This window comes from Macrotis lagotis, chromosome 1 (assembly GCF_037893015.1).
Source record: "Macrotis lagotis isolate mMagLag1 chromosome 1, bilby.v1.9.chrom.fasta, whole genome shotgun sequence".
In the NCBI taxonomy this organism is placed as follows: domain Eukaryota; kingdom Metazoa; phylum Chordata; class Mammalia; order Peramelemorphia; family Peramelidae; genus Macrotis; species Macrotis lagotis.
The window spans coordinates 108,493,179-108,507,109 of record NC_133658.1 but is presented as its reverse complement, the minus strand read 5'-3'; the positions used below and the strand labels follow the sequence as shown (position 1 = coordinate 108,507,109).

The 13,931-nt window shown below is 31.2% G+C and overlaps 1 protein-coding gene across 4 annotated transcripts in view; it reads left to right on the top strand.

Annotated features, from left to right (window-relative positions):
* The window catches only part of PSME4 (proteasome activator subunit 4), a 103,813-nt gene that overhangs the window by 77,321 nt on the left and 12,561 nt on the right, over positions 1–13,931 (top strand). For all 4 annotated transcript variants that reach the window (XM_074206186.1, XM_074206179.1, XM_074206164.1 and 1 more), the window contains 14 exons: positions 1,625–1,834; positions 2,281–2,417; positions 3,078–3,131; positions 3,582–3,711; positions 4,550–4,631; positions 6,197–6,350; positions 8,219–8,288; positions 9,332–9,457; positions 9,938–10,090; positions 10,506–10,610; positions 11,080–11,171; positions 11,827–11,958; positions 12,450–12,658; positions 13,153–13,238. In XM_074206186.1, coding sequence (XP_074062287.1) covers positions 1,625–1,834; positions 2,281–2,417; positions 3,078–3,131; positions 3,582–3,711; positions 4,550–4,631; positions 6,197–6,350; positions 8,219–8,288; positions 9,332–9,457; positions 9,938–10,090; positions 10,506–10,610; positions 11,080–11,171; positions 11,827–11,958; positions 12,450–12,658; positions 13,153–13,238 — 1,740 coding nt within the window. The remainder of the gene's footprint in view (positions 1–1,624; positions 1,835–2,280; positions 2,418–3,077; positions 3,132–3,581; positions 3,712–4,549; positions 4,632–6,196; positions 6,351–8,218; positions 8,289–9,331; positions 9,458–9,937; positions 10,091–10,505; positions 10,611–11,079; positions 11,172–11,826; positions 11,959–12,449; positions 12,659–13,152; positions 13,239–13,931) is intronic.

Below are 13,931 nucleotides of genomic sequence, written 5' to 3'. Positions count from 1 at the left end.
TAGTTATTCTGTATGCAGTCCATAGAGACAAATTGACAATTAGTAACTGGTTGGGCATCTATACTAATGAGAAAGCAACTAGTCTCTGATACTTCTCTGCATGAGACACTGGCATGTTGCAAAACACAAAACAAAGCTGAAATGCTGTTATGTGTGGTTTTATGTCATTATGACTTTATGAAATTCCGTTTTGCTGTGAAACAAGCATTTATATTACACTGACTTAAATCAGGAAGCAGCAAGCAATAGTGAAATAAAGTCTACTGAATTGTGATCTATCACATAATAAATGTTATTAAATGCTTATTATATGCCAGTCACTTTGCTGAGCCCTGGAAAGCAGATATTCAGATTTCTTGTGGGAGAAGGCCAGTAAAGATTTTTCCTTTCTAAAAACATAGAATAATTAAAGGAAGTTATATATTATGAATGGTTAAAATTAAATTAGATTTAGAAAAATATAAACCACCTTTTCAATTACAGTAGAAGATTAAAGTACATAAATTATTTAGCTACATACTTAGCTATAGTATCATCTTATTTTTAGTATTTTTTTCAGAAGTCAATTTGATTACTATTTTGGTCTAAAAGTACTGCTTCAAAAATATTTATAATATGTTGGTGGTACTTAAAGATATTCTCAGGAGCAAAAGAATATTCATTCTTGTTCACATAATAAAGTTTTCAAGTTCCAAATGCTGCATAGATAGGTAAGAGACTATTGCTTAGTAGTAACCTGATTAAACAACGAAAACTCAATTTTTAATTATTTCTTACTTTTAATCTTCTTGTCTCTATTACCAAAATTTTTTAAATATACATTTTTATCTTTTAAGGTATGTGATAGAGTGGTAGGCATATTATTTACTTTGAACTACAAAAGACTTATAAATAAATATATATAAATTCTTAAATTTTTCTAAAATAATATTTTGAAAAAGTAGACATTTGCCTTTATCAGAAATAGTTTAGTAAGTTAAGTTTTGAAAACTCTTTAAAGAATATTTCAGTGAGAATATATGATTAATTCTAGTTAGCAGTATGGCTTGCTTAAAATTGGATAATAATTATACATATAATAAACTGAATAGAGTAATTCTAAGGGAAATGCTTTTATAGAAACAAATCTTGGGTTAAAATTTCAAATATTATTCATAGTTCTTATCCCTTTGGAAATCACTGGCTATGATGAATTAATTATTTTGAGCAGTTATTCTCTCAAAGATCTCCTCATCATGTTCACTTAGTAGCAGGGCCTTCTTTCTCCTTTAGGCTAGAAATAAAACTACCACTCACAAACCCTGTATCAGGATTGGTCAGTCCTGGGGTTTTGATCTGCTCCGTTTTTGACCTTAGGTTAGTGACTTCTTTTTTCTGAGGGTTCAAGATATTGAATGGTATGCTTTTTTAAATTTGTGAAGAATAACAGCTTTCTCTTATAGTCTAGCTGTGCATTCTAAAATTATCACTTGTAAAATTATTGCCAATGAACTTTTGAAGGATAATTTTTTAATTAGGGGATGAGATATAAAACATTTTAAAGAAGACATAAACTCTTTCCCTCAAGAAGCTTACGGTCTTAAAAATGCACCTTTTTTTTTTGTTTGTTTGTTTGTTTCTTCAGGGTGCCTTGTATTGTCTGCTTGGAAACCACAGTGGAGTGTGCCTAGCAAATCTTCATGACTGGGATTGTATTGTACAAACCTGGCCAGCAATTGTTTCTTCAGGACTAAGCAAAGCAATGTCCCTAGAAAAGCCATCAATAGTCAGACTGTTTGATGATCTTGCAGAAAAGATTCATAGACAATATGAAACAATTGGATTGGATTTCACGGTAAGCAAAAAGCATTTTATTTACAAGAATTGTTTTCAGTCCAACTATACCTTATTTATATTACAAATTTATTCCTTTGTGCAATTTGGAGTCAGAAACCCTAGATTCAAATCCTGCCTAAACTAAAACTACCTCTAAGCACACATAACTCAATTTTATCCCCTCTGGGCCTTGGTTTTCCTTTTTTTCTCTAAAATGAAGCTTAAAGATTAAAAGAATCATATCTAGAGCTCAGTGGTACCTTAGACAGAATCCAGTCTGACACCTTCATTTTATGGATGAGAACATCATTGAAATTCAAGGAAGTTAGAAAACTTGTCTAAAAATCATTTAAATCCTGACTGAGCCAAGATTAGAGCTAGTGTTTGAACTGGGGTCTCTACTACTTTCTTTTAAAATCCCCTTCCAATTCTAAGTCCCATAATCATTTTTTTCCTTTTAAAAAGGTTCCCCAGGCATGTGTTGCAATAGGAATCTTAATCCAACAGTCGAAGTACCCCTCTGCCAATCAGTCATTGCTTAGCCCCGAGGAGATTCAATTAGGAATCCAACGACAGCAGGAAAAGAATGCTGAGGCCTTACAGTAAGTGATTTAAGTTAATGTCAATGATAAATTTTTAACAGTCTCTTAAATTCAGGGAGGGTAACTTCTTATCATGATTTCAACAGCTTAAACCATGTTAAAATCTGCTTTTTTTTCCTTCATTAAATTTTCTTTGATTTTTACTTGACACTATTTTGAAAGCTATTTCTACTGCATTATTTTGCATATGTGCATACACACACACACACACACACACACACACACACACACACACACACATGAAAACTCAAGTTCAAAGATTATGGAATGCAAATCTTATCTTTCCTGTGTATTAGGTACTGCTTAAGTTCTTTGGTCAATTTATCATTATGTTTCATGATAACAAAAGAAGTCCTTCAATTAGAATACTAAAAGTTATTTAAATAAAACCTTCCTATTCAATTACTAAATTAATGGAAAGTATTCATAAACCAATCACTTTTTCTAAGATTAAGTTTAAAGAAATTCAAAGCCTCATGTTATGGATTAACATGTTTGCCTGAAAATTCTAAGCATGTGCCTGATAAAATATTCATGTAGTTGTCATGATTGTTGAGTTGAACCTAATTGAAGACTAGTTATCCTATGTGATTTGGTGCTTAACTTTGTTATATTATGCGGTATTTAAATGTAGATTAACTGGTATGCTTGTTCTTTTAGGAACTATGAAAATTTGGTACATACTTTGCTAGACTGTGTGGATCAAAGAAATCTGTAAGTATTTTGTGCATTTAATTTTATATTATACTATTTATCATAAACATTAGTCTTCAGTGTTCCTAGCTTCATTTAAATTACATGCAATTAGAGACCCTTATGGCCGTTGAAGTCCCGATACCTGAAGCAGATAGTTCCAAGAACATGACTTGTCTTATCTTCAGATGAGATTTTTTTTCTTCTTTGATCTGGCCATGAATTAATGAAACCTGCATATTGAACATTACAAAATAGAAAGAATTATAAATTGACTTAAATATAAAGACCACTTAGAAAAAGTCAGGAATGAAGGAACAAGAAATATGTAGAGGAAAAATCAGATAATTGTTATTCATTTTTAGAAAAGTGTGTGTGGTATTTATCATTAATAGATTTTTTTTTGAGTTTACTATAGTGGAGGTTGTATTGGTGGTTTTAAAGTAATGAGTTTTATTATATTTCTTTAAGCCCATGGAAATTTGAACATATAGGTATTGGCTTTCTGTCCCTGCTCTTGAGAGATGACCGAGTTCTGCCTCTACGTGCCATAAAATTCTTTGTGCAGAGTCTTAACCATGATGCAATTGTGGTTCGCAAGGTAGGCACTTTGGTTTCAGATAAAATCGTAACTTTTAAGATTTTATTTAACTAAAGCTTGAATATTTTCCCATTAAAGAAGGACCAGGATTTAGGAATATCTCAGTGGGCTACATTGCATCAATTGTTGCAATACATTTCGTTTTAATCTGTAAGGCAAAATAGAGTAGCATGGAAATTTTCGTTTTGACATAAAATTATCTGCTTATAATTGTTTTTAAAGTATATTTGCACAGATAGGAGAAATTATAATAGAACTGTTTTGTTTTTGTTGTTGTTGTTGTTGTTGTTTTTTTTAGTAAATTTTGAGACATGATGCACCTGGTTCTTCTGATGTTAAAGTATCTCATTTTCAGCTGCCCATTTTTACATTTGATTTCTCTGCCCCCTTTTGGCAAAGGTCATTTTTAAGATAGCAGTTTAGATATCTTGGATTTTTGGTTCAAATGTAAAGGGAATATATTGAAACAAATAAATTATCCAAACCTACATGTAGTCCACTTTCTGATTTTTCTGTTTATTAGTTGCATCTGAAATGTTTTCTTCTTTTCTTCATTGTGAAGGAAATATAACTAAACGGAACCAGTCATTTGCACTTCAAAGGCAAATTTTCTACATTCTTCTTTGAACTGATTGAGACAGATTATGGTGGGAATGTTCCATGCCAAAGTCTTGGATGGAGTTGCATGCTAAAACCATGCCACTGAAAATGTAGAGTTTGAGGGATTTCCCTGTTCTCAAAAAGAAAGAGAATCTGGCCTCTGCTGATAGCATGATATGCAAATACTTATTAGGTTTTAAAAAATTATTGAAGTCAACTTAAAGATTTCTTTTTCTAGATGGCTATCTCAGCAGTTGCTGGCATTCTCAAGCAGCTGAAGAGAACACACAAAAAGCTTTCCATCTGCCCATATGAAATCAGTAAGTGCCACCTAAGATAATTTAACTACTCTTTGATGTTTTTTAAATGTTTTCACTCATTTTCTCAGTTGATTCACTGAATCCATAAATAACTTCTAAAAGAATGAGTATACTACTTTTTTAAAAGTGTTTGATGCTTTTTTATTTTTTTAATCTATTAAAAGACATCATGAAAACTCTTGAGTTCACTTTCAAAATAATTCATTGATAAAATGAAAAGCATTGGTTAAAGGAAATTAAATATTTATTTACTTCTCGATGTTAGATATAAGTATGTTTTGTGCATGCTTAGTGTTCTGTGCATTTAGCAGTAGAAGTATTTTCTGGTTTGATTTAGGGGATAATTATGATTATCTGTTAGACTTTATTTCAAAAATTTGAAATATTCTTTTTATTTTATTGCCTTTGGTTGTCAGAGCTTCCTATTATTACTATTAACTACTCTTTGATATTTCCAGCAGTGGAACCTAAAGTATTTATTTTACTGGACTTATTTCTTTTATCAAAGCAGCATATAAATTTGTCTCTTTAATTTGAATTTATTTCAGTAGTGATAACAAAGGAGTTTTATTTATTTTATTTGAATGAAAGATAATACAATATCTATTCTCTTATTACTTGACACTCATCCAGATTTGTTTCCATACTCATGATATAGAATTAACTTACTAACTTTGGATATTGAATAGCTATACTAAATAATTGATGGAGTAGTGTTGGTACATCCTACAAGAAACAAGTCAGTTGACTTCTGATCCTCAGGTTTTTCCTATTAATAATAATAACAAATAATAGCATTTGTATAGTACTTTACTGTTGCAAAGTGCTTTTAAAATATCTATTTTTATCTTTACAATAACCCGAGGAGGTAGGTGCTCTTATTATCCCCCTTTTTATAGATGAAAATAACTGAGGCAGATACAGGTTAAATGACTTGCCCAAGGCCTATATAAAGTCACATTTGGACTCAGATCCTAGGTCTAATGCTCTATCCACCATACTTCCTAGCTCCTTTTTACCTCTAAAGTAAAACTGTTTTAGGTAATCTTCCATAATTGATCTGTGAATTAGATAGGTATTATCCTTGTTATACTGATGTAGAAATTGAGGCTCTGAGTAGCTGAGTGATTTATCAAAGGTCACACATCTAGGAAATAAAAATACTTGAGGCAAATTTTTCAAATTTCAAAATGTCAAAGTTCACTTCAGTGTGATGATCTCATCCAAGACTACCCTTTCCATTCCCACTACTTCTAAAATAAAATGACACATGAAGGTTTTACAGAGGTTTCTCCATTGTTTCATGATTTCATGTAGTTAAAAGATTCTGAAATACAGGAGAGATAAGTTTATCTTATGTCATTGAGTATAAATTTGAAAAGATATGTCCTAGGCTATTCTTAAATCATATTTGAATTTTTTTATTAATAAAGCAAATACTTCTGGGAAAAATAGAAGTAACTTTAGATGACAGGTGAAATAAAGGACACTCCAGATGATAAGTTAGAAATAGGTGTTGGAAAAGGATTTTAAAATTAAACCAAATATAAATTTTCTTTTTTTAGGTAATACTACTAAATCCTCCTGCATTCTTGCTGGTGACAGACTGGATAACCAATGGATGCATTATGATAGTAAAAATATACCAAGAACTAAAACAGAATGGGAATCAAGTTGTTTTGTGGAGAAAACACACTGGGGATACTACACCTGGCCTCAGTAAGTCTTATTCATGTGGATGTTTATAACTTCATTTCATTGAACAACTAGTTTTAACTTAAATGTGTAGTATTTTAAAAGGTATGTCTAGATAGCCTTTGTCAGAGATAGGCATAGATTCCATAAAAAATAACTGGTAGTTCTTTGTAGCACTTCTTTATTTTTTTTAATTTTTTTTATTTTTTAGTTTATTTAGTTTTTTCTGCCAAAAAACCAATAGACCAATCATGGAAACTAATTTCTTAAAACCATTTTTCTATATGGTAAGATTTGAGGATTTCCTGAGTTTTCCTACGCCTTCTTCATTTGGTGCCTTCCCTTTGAGATTGTCTCCTGTTGTTCTTGCTTGTATATAGTTCATTGTTGTTCACAGAGTAGGGAAGGTATTCTCCCTTTATTTTTTTCAGTAGTACCTGGACATTATACATGCATAATAAATGAGAGGTGATTTACAGACTGTTTTCTTAGTGATATGGATAAAGACATAAATGTCCTGTAAAAACCTGGCACAAAAGGTCTAATAAGCATGGTGGAGCCAAGACAGGCTACAATGCTGGGCCAGATCTAATCAAATAAAATTTAAAAGAGATAAAGTAAAGTTTCATTGCTATGAATAAACCACCCTCAAAAGGGTAATATAACTTTTCAACACCTTATTTGGTAAAGATCTGGGTGTTTTAGTAGAATAAAAAACTGATACGAATCAGTAGTGTGACATAGTAGCTAAAATTAATGCAAATTTTCATTCTCTTGAGTGTAAGCATATGTATTTATTTTGTTCAAAACACATCCATTTTTAGAGTGTTATCCAAGGCACTGGCAGTTTAAGCAATTTGCCTATGATTATGGCATTCATCTTTTATAGGCAAGGCTTAAATTAGCTTTATATCTTAAATGTCTGAGATCTTTAAAGCCAATAAATCATGTTCAGAATTAAGGGGGTCATAGTAACATCATGCCCTAGTTGGGCATATGTTGAGAATTGTGTTTGTTTCTGGATAACCAAGAAGGCACAAGGATAGTGAAGGATTTTGTGATGAGGCAGAATGAGAACTTCTTGAAGGAATGAAGGTGTTTATCTTGTAGAAAAGAAGACTTAAAGTGGAAATGATTTGTGACTATTTTGGAAGGATGTCTTTTTAAATTTGGAAGAGTGATAAAACATGTCCTGCTTAGCTCCAAAGTGAAGAACAGGCAGCAATGAATAAATATTGAAGAAGGGAAAATTTAGCATTGATATAAAGAAAAACTTCCTACAGTTTGAGCTAAAGTAAAGTGAGAATGGTTTCATTCAAAGATATTCATGCCAAGGAAGTTTTCTTGTAAAAAAGAGTTTCAGCTGTGTATTGGACCAGATGGCATTCTGTGACTTGTTCTCTTGCTTTTCTTACCTGTGTTTTAGGCCTGCCTATAGGTACTGCTTGACTTCTAAAATAGAATAAAAAGATTGCTGATTTCTCCTCAAAACCATTCCAGTAGTCATAGTGGAATGTTTTACTTGATCATTATTTGAAAGATGATGTTCATTAGAGTTAATTCTAGTAATCTATTATAGCTTTCTTATTATTTTCTTTATTCTTTTATTCTATTATTCTTATTATTTTCTACAGTTTTATTTTTATTTCAGTTCTAAAATTCATATCCTTTTATCAACTGTCCATATGTTGTCTTTCTCTACCTGAATTCTGGGCTTCTAAATGATTGGAATTATTTATTTTACCTCTTTCCTCCCTTGTAATTTTGATCCCTGCACAGAATAGATATTCAAATATTTCTTGATAATGTTAGCACATACTTGTTAAGCTACCTGTAGCTAATCCAATAATGTTTTCCTTGGCTCTTTGCTAATGTATGTACTTTTTATTTAGGAATATGGTTGTATATGCACCTGCAGAAGAGCAACCCAAACTTGGCAGAAGTCGGGAAGATATGACTGAGGCAAGCTTTTATTATATTATATATTTATTATTATAATATATAAGCAGGTATTCAGGATGACTCAGTAGCACCTTACTTTTGACCACAAATTCATCCTTTATCTCAGGCTCTTGGTGCCCAGAAGTCATTATTGAATTCATGTTTTACAAGCTATGAAACTGCCTTCAGTATTCCTTTCTCTGTTTTTTAACCTGTTTTTTCCTTGTTGGTAGCTTTATATCCACAGGTACTCCCAAATTAAAGTCTGTAAAACCAGTTTAGCTCTTGATTATTTCTCATTTCATTGTGGGTTTTGTTGTGTATATTAGTTCTAAATTCTGTAATTTTTAATGCAAAAATCTATAACCTTGAGCAGTGAATTGAACGTTATACTTAACTGGTTGTTGTGAGGGAAAAGCATTATAATCATAAATTACTATGAAACCCTAAACTTTTGTTAGTTGATTGATTCAAATTGAACACTTTATATTATGCATTACCTAGATCAGTGCCATCTCTATATATAATTGGTTATTTAGAAAACTTGATTCTATTAGAATCCAGCATTTTGGGTAAATTCATTTATAAAAATGAATAGAGATATTAGAAAATAAATGATATTGAGATTATTATTTCCCTGATTCTGAGAAAATTACAAATTTTAAAGTGTTTCATAAATGATGAATATAATAAAATACTTGGGATTATTTAAGTTATTACATATATATATATATGTATGTATAGGCATAATTGCTTAGTCTTTGAGCAGAAAAAAATACCTATAGGTCTTATTCACAGTAAAAGTTTTTGGATCTTATACTTGTGACTTGAAGATTTGAGGTTTAACTGTAATTGAAAACTTTGAATTTAAAATAGTTCCTCTTAATATAGTAGAAAAAGTGTGGCTTTATTTCTAGGTTAAAATTCTCTTGACAGCAATACAATCTTCCTCTTGAGTAGGTTAATAATTAACCATAAGCCAATATTAAAAGTAGAATTTAGAATTTGTATTAATGATTTTGTGCATTTTAAACTATTTCAATAATTTTTTTTCTCCTCTTTAGGCAGAACAGATTATTTTTGACCATTTTTCTGATCCTAAATTTGTTGAGCAGTTAATAAATTTTCTATCCTTAGAAGACAGAAAAGGAAAAGACAAATTTAATCCTCGTCGGTTTTGCCTCTTCAAGGTAACTAAATTGTCATTACACGTCAGTTTCATGACTTTGGATTGAAAGGAGCATCTTGTGGGATAATTTAGGACTTAGACTTTGGAGTACTTAAAATTCTTAGTTTTCTATATAGTGAGTGTGATCTTTTTTTAAATCATATCTGCATAGAAAATCACATTAGTAAATGTAGCATGAAGTTAACTGTCTTTTTTAATAAAAGCTACTTAATGTAGTATTTGAACTTTTGCTCTCATCTCTCAAAATGCATAATGCACACGTCACTTAATACTTTTGGTTATGAAATATCAGAACATTCATTAATTTTAGAATATCTGTATGTCTTTTAGGGGAATAGGTCAGTAAGGCTTTTTGTTCTCCAATTTATAAGTAAGCATAAGATTTCAGTGGTAACCATAATGTAAATCTCCTAAAGAATTAGACTATACATGAAGGTATACTTTTGAATAATTATTTTTTTCCTTCCAATTATTCTAATAGGGTGTGTTCAGGAACTTTGATGATGCCTTTTTGCCAGTTTTGAAGCCTCACTTAGAACGTCTAGTTTCAGATTCACATGAGAGCACGCAGCGGTGTGTGGCAGAAATTATAGCTGGCTTGATCAGAGGCTCTAAGCATTGGACGTTTGAAAAGGTAGGGTGTGTGTGTGTGTGTGTTTTGTGTGATTCATTTCCTTATCAACAGTGTTATTCGTGTACTTTATAGTTTCCCAAGTAATATAATGTGGTATTTTAAAAAATGAAAATAGCCATGTAAAAATATGTATCTATCTGTGCTTTAGACTTTTCAACTTTTTTATTTAACCCACTTCTGATCTAAGATCAACACTGAAAATATTTCTTTTCTTAGAATATTAGAATTTAACCTTACTATAAGTTGATTAAACTCTTAACAGTTGTGTTTAAGTTTCTATTTTGTAAAACTTTTGAAAAAAAGCTAAGAAGTAATCCAATGACACTTCATTTTTTCCAGGTAAATGAAAATTTGGCTTTTGAAAATAGAATGATTTGAATAGCAATAACCTTTACCTCTTGTTTCAATTGAGCAGGTAGAAAGACTTTGGGAGCTTCTGTGTCCTCTGCTTCGAACAGCATTATGTAACATTACAGTGGAGACATATAATGATTGGGGAACTTGTATAGCAACTTCCTGTGTAAGTTCTCTTACTATTTTCTTTTTAGTTTGAAAATCTTGAAAACACACACACACACACACAACTTGATAATATTCTTTGAGACCTGATAATATAACTATATAACTATCTGGGCCTCAACACCTGTTATAATGTTGTGTATACACACTTGTATGTATGTAATTTACCTATCACCAAATACTGCATAGAGTTAAGATTTAGAAGATCAGTAGCATTACATTAAAGACTACCTTCCAAGCTAAGTCATTTAGTTAATGGACATTTCACATGAATTGGCATGTTCTAGTGTGAGAGCTTTCATAAATGGTGAATTTACTTTCTTAATTAGTTCTGACCTAGGCCCAAGAGACATATGTTTTAATGTATTGATTTTACCTTTGTATTCTGTCTTTCTATTCTAAGTCATAATGTACTTTGCAGAATTGTAGATTCCTTGAAATATGATATTTGGATGTATTTTTCAATACAGGAAAGCAGAGATCCTCGGAAACTTCATTGGCTGTTTGAGTTGTTATTGGAGTCACCATTGAGTGGTGAAGGAGGATCTTTTGTAGATGCATGGTAAACCATAACAAACCTAAAAATGAGCTTTTGATATATAAATAGAAGTAACACAGGTATATTGCCTGAGTAATCTTAATGAATCTTTTTAATATCTAGTACAAAAAAAAGTCAGTTAACTATATAGCCATCTTTATTGTGGAGACAGAAATAACAGAAGAGTATTTAAATTAAATCTTATCCAATTATTTTAACCTTCTTTACCAAATATTTCATCAGAGAGTTGTTTTTGGATTACAGTAACAGTTGACCAATTGTTTTGGTCAGTTGAGTATAATCAGTACCTGTGGTCACCCTCTATAGTTATAAGGGAACCACTGAATAAGGCAGGAAAAAGAGTAAAACATCTGGGGTGCTTAGAAAAACAAAACCAATAAGAATAAGTTCTGCAGCCTGGTATATTTACTTATAAAGCAAATCAACTAATACTTTGGTGAATGAGTTTCTTTATATATTTTACCTTCTTCACAGTATATGAAAAGTAAATGAGAACTTAGGAGAAGATACTTTATATAAGCATACATTTTTTCGTCAATTAAGAGTCAGTGATATCTGTGATCGTGATTATTTTCTGAGAAAATTAAAGTAAGTGTAATGATGATTGTCTTTATTAATGTATGAAAAGAAAAGATGAAGATGAAATTTTATTTTCTAGTCGACTTTATGTACTACAAGGTGGACTTGCCCAGCAAGAATGGAGAGTTCCTGAGCTGTTACACAGGTTACTGAAGTACTTAGAACCCAAACTCACTCAAGTTTACAAAAATGTCAGGGAAAGGATAGGGAGGTGAGTATTACTTTGAGTTTAAATTTTTTCCCATGTTTTCCCTTTTTTGATTTTTTTAATCTATAACCTATATGGATTATCTTGTTAAAGAATAACTTATTTTCTAATTGACTCCTTCAGCATATTTAATATTTGTAGATTATTCGAACCACTTATACATTAACTTCTGTACCTACGTATTTATATGAATGTTCTTACATTTTGTTTTAATGGTTTTGAATTTTGCTTCATCAACCAGAAAATATCAATTTCAAGCTAACTTATATTAATGGCTTTTCAGCATTTTAAAGTTTCCTTTTTGGAAAGTTGACTTGAGAGGGCTATCATGTTATGTTGCATGAAATGGTTGGAGTAAAATGTGTTACCGTTGTTTCAAGTTACATCTTAAAAAACATTCTGAAAACATTTAGTAGAATCATGACTTCTGAGAAATAATTTATATTCATTCATCTCTATTAATATATTTGTCTACTTTGTCTTTTACTTTTCAGTGTACTGACTTACATATTCATGATAGATGTTTCTTTGCCAAACACTGCGCCAACAAAATCTCCTCGTGTTCCTGAATTCACTGCCCGGATTCTGGAGAAACTAAAACCCCTCATGGATGTAGATGAAGAAATCCAAAATCATGTTATGGAAGAGAATGGAGTTGGTGAAGAAGATGAAAGAACTCAGGGCATCAAACTATTGAAAACTAGTGAGTCATTAATTTGTCATTAACACTTATGAGATTAGCAAAAACTCACTGAAAATTATGTTTCTTTTTGACATAGAATCTTTTGAATATTGATTAAGTAAATTCATTCTTTAGCATATCCTTTGGTATTGATTTGTGCTGGTTCAATAATGTATGAAGTTTATTTTATTTTATTTTATTTTTGGTATGTAACATTTAAATTTTGGGTAGACTTGTAAAAGCAGTTGCTTCTTTCAAAAGTTGATTTTTCTGAGACTCGAATCAGTGTAACAGAGGATTTGTAGCGATATTTGTGGGGTACCATTGGCTCAAATTATGCCTCTATGTGGAAAGATTATTGAGTGTCATTCTTGTTCCCTGGCAATAATATAGTTCTGAGACTAATTCTGAGACACATTAGTCCCTCATTCTTCTCATACCTATTGTCTCATACCTATGACTATTGTCTCATACCTATCACATACCTATGAGTCTATAATTCTATCCCCAAACAGTACTGAAGTGGCTGATGGCAAGCGCAGGACGATCCTTTTCTACAGCGGTCACAGAGCAGCTCCAACTTTTGCCCTTGTTTTTTAAGGTATTAACTATTTGCTGACTGTGAGAGTGTATGTCTCTCCCTCCCTCCTAGGAGTGTGGGGATGGGTGGTGATTGGATATGTATCTACTGATAGTTCTTGTGATCATAGTAGACGAAAAAATGTGAGAAAGGTTGGGCACATAGTGCAGATGAGTATCTGTTACAATCAAACACTTATAGAATAAAAGAATGAGCATACTGCATTGATTTGATCTGTTATAAAATGTTGGTCATTTATTGATAATGAATAGCCAATTTCTGAACTATTTTAATTGGTTAGGTAAAGGATTTCTAGAAGAAACATCATTAATTTTGATTTTCTGAGTCATAGTTGTTGATTATGGAAATGATTTGCATGACTGTACATTAATAACTTAAATCAAATTGCTTTCTCAGTGGGGGGGTAGGAGAGTGGGAGGCTCAGAATTTGGAATTCAAAAGTTTTAAAAATGAATACTAAAAATTGTTTTTTGTGTAACCAGGAAAAAATAAAATGCTAAATAAATTTTAAAAACAAATTTGTCTTATAATCACTGAAGTATAAAATCATAAGCCTTTAGTAGTATCTATGAAAATTTAGTGCTTGAAACCATAAAATAAATATCCAAAGAAAAATGTCTTTGGTAGCATATAATGACTTCTCCTCTCATCTAAGAATATCAGCTCATTGCAATACATGAATTGTAGAAGTTT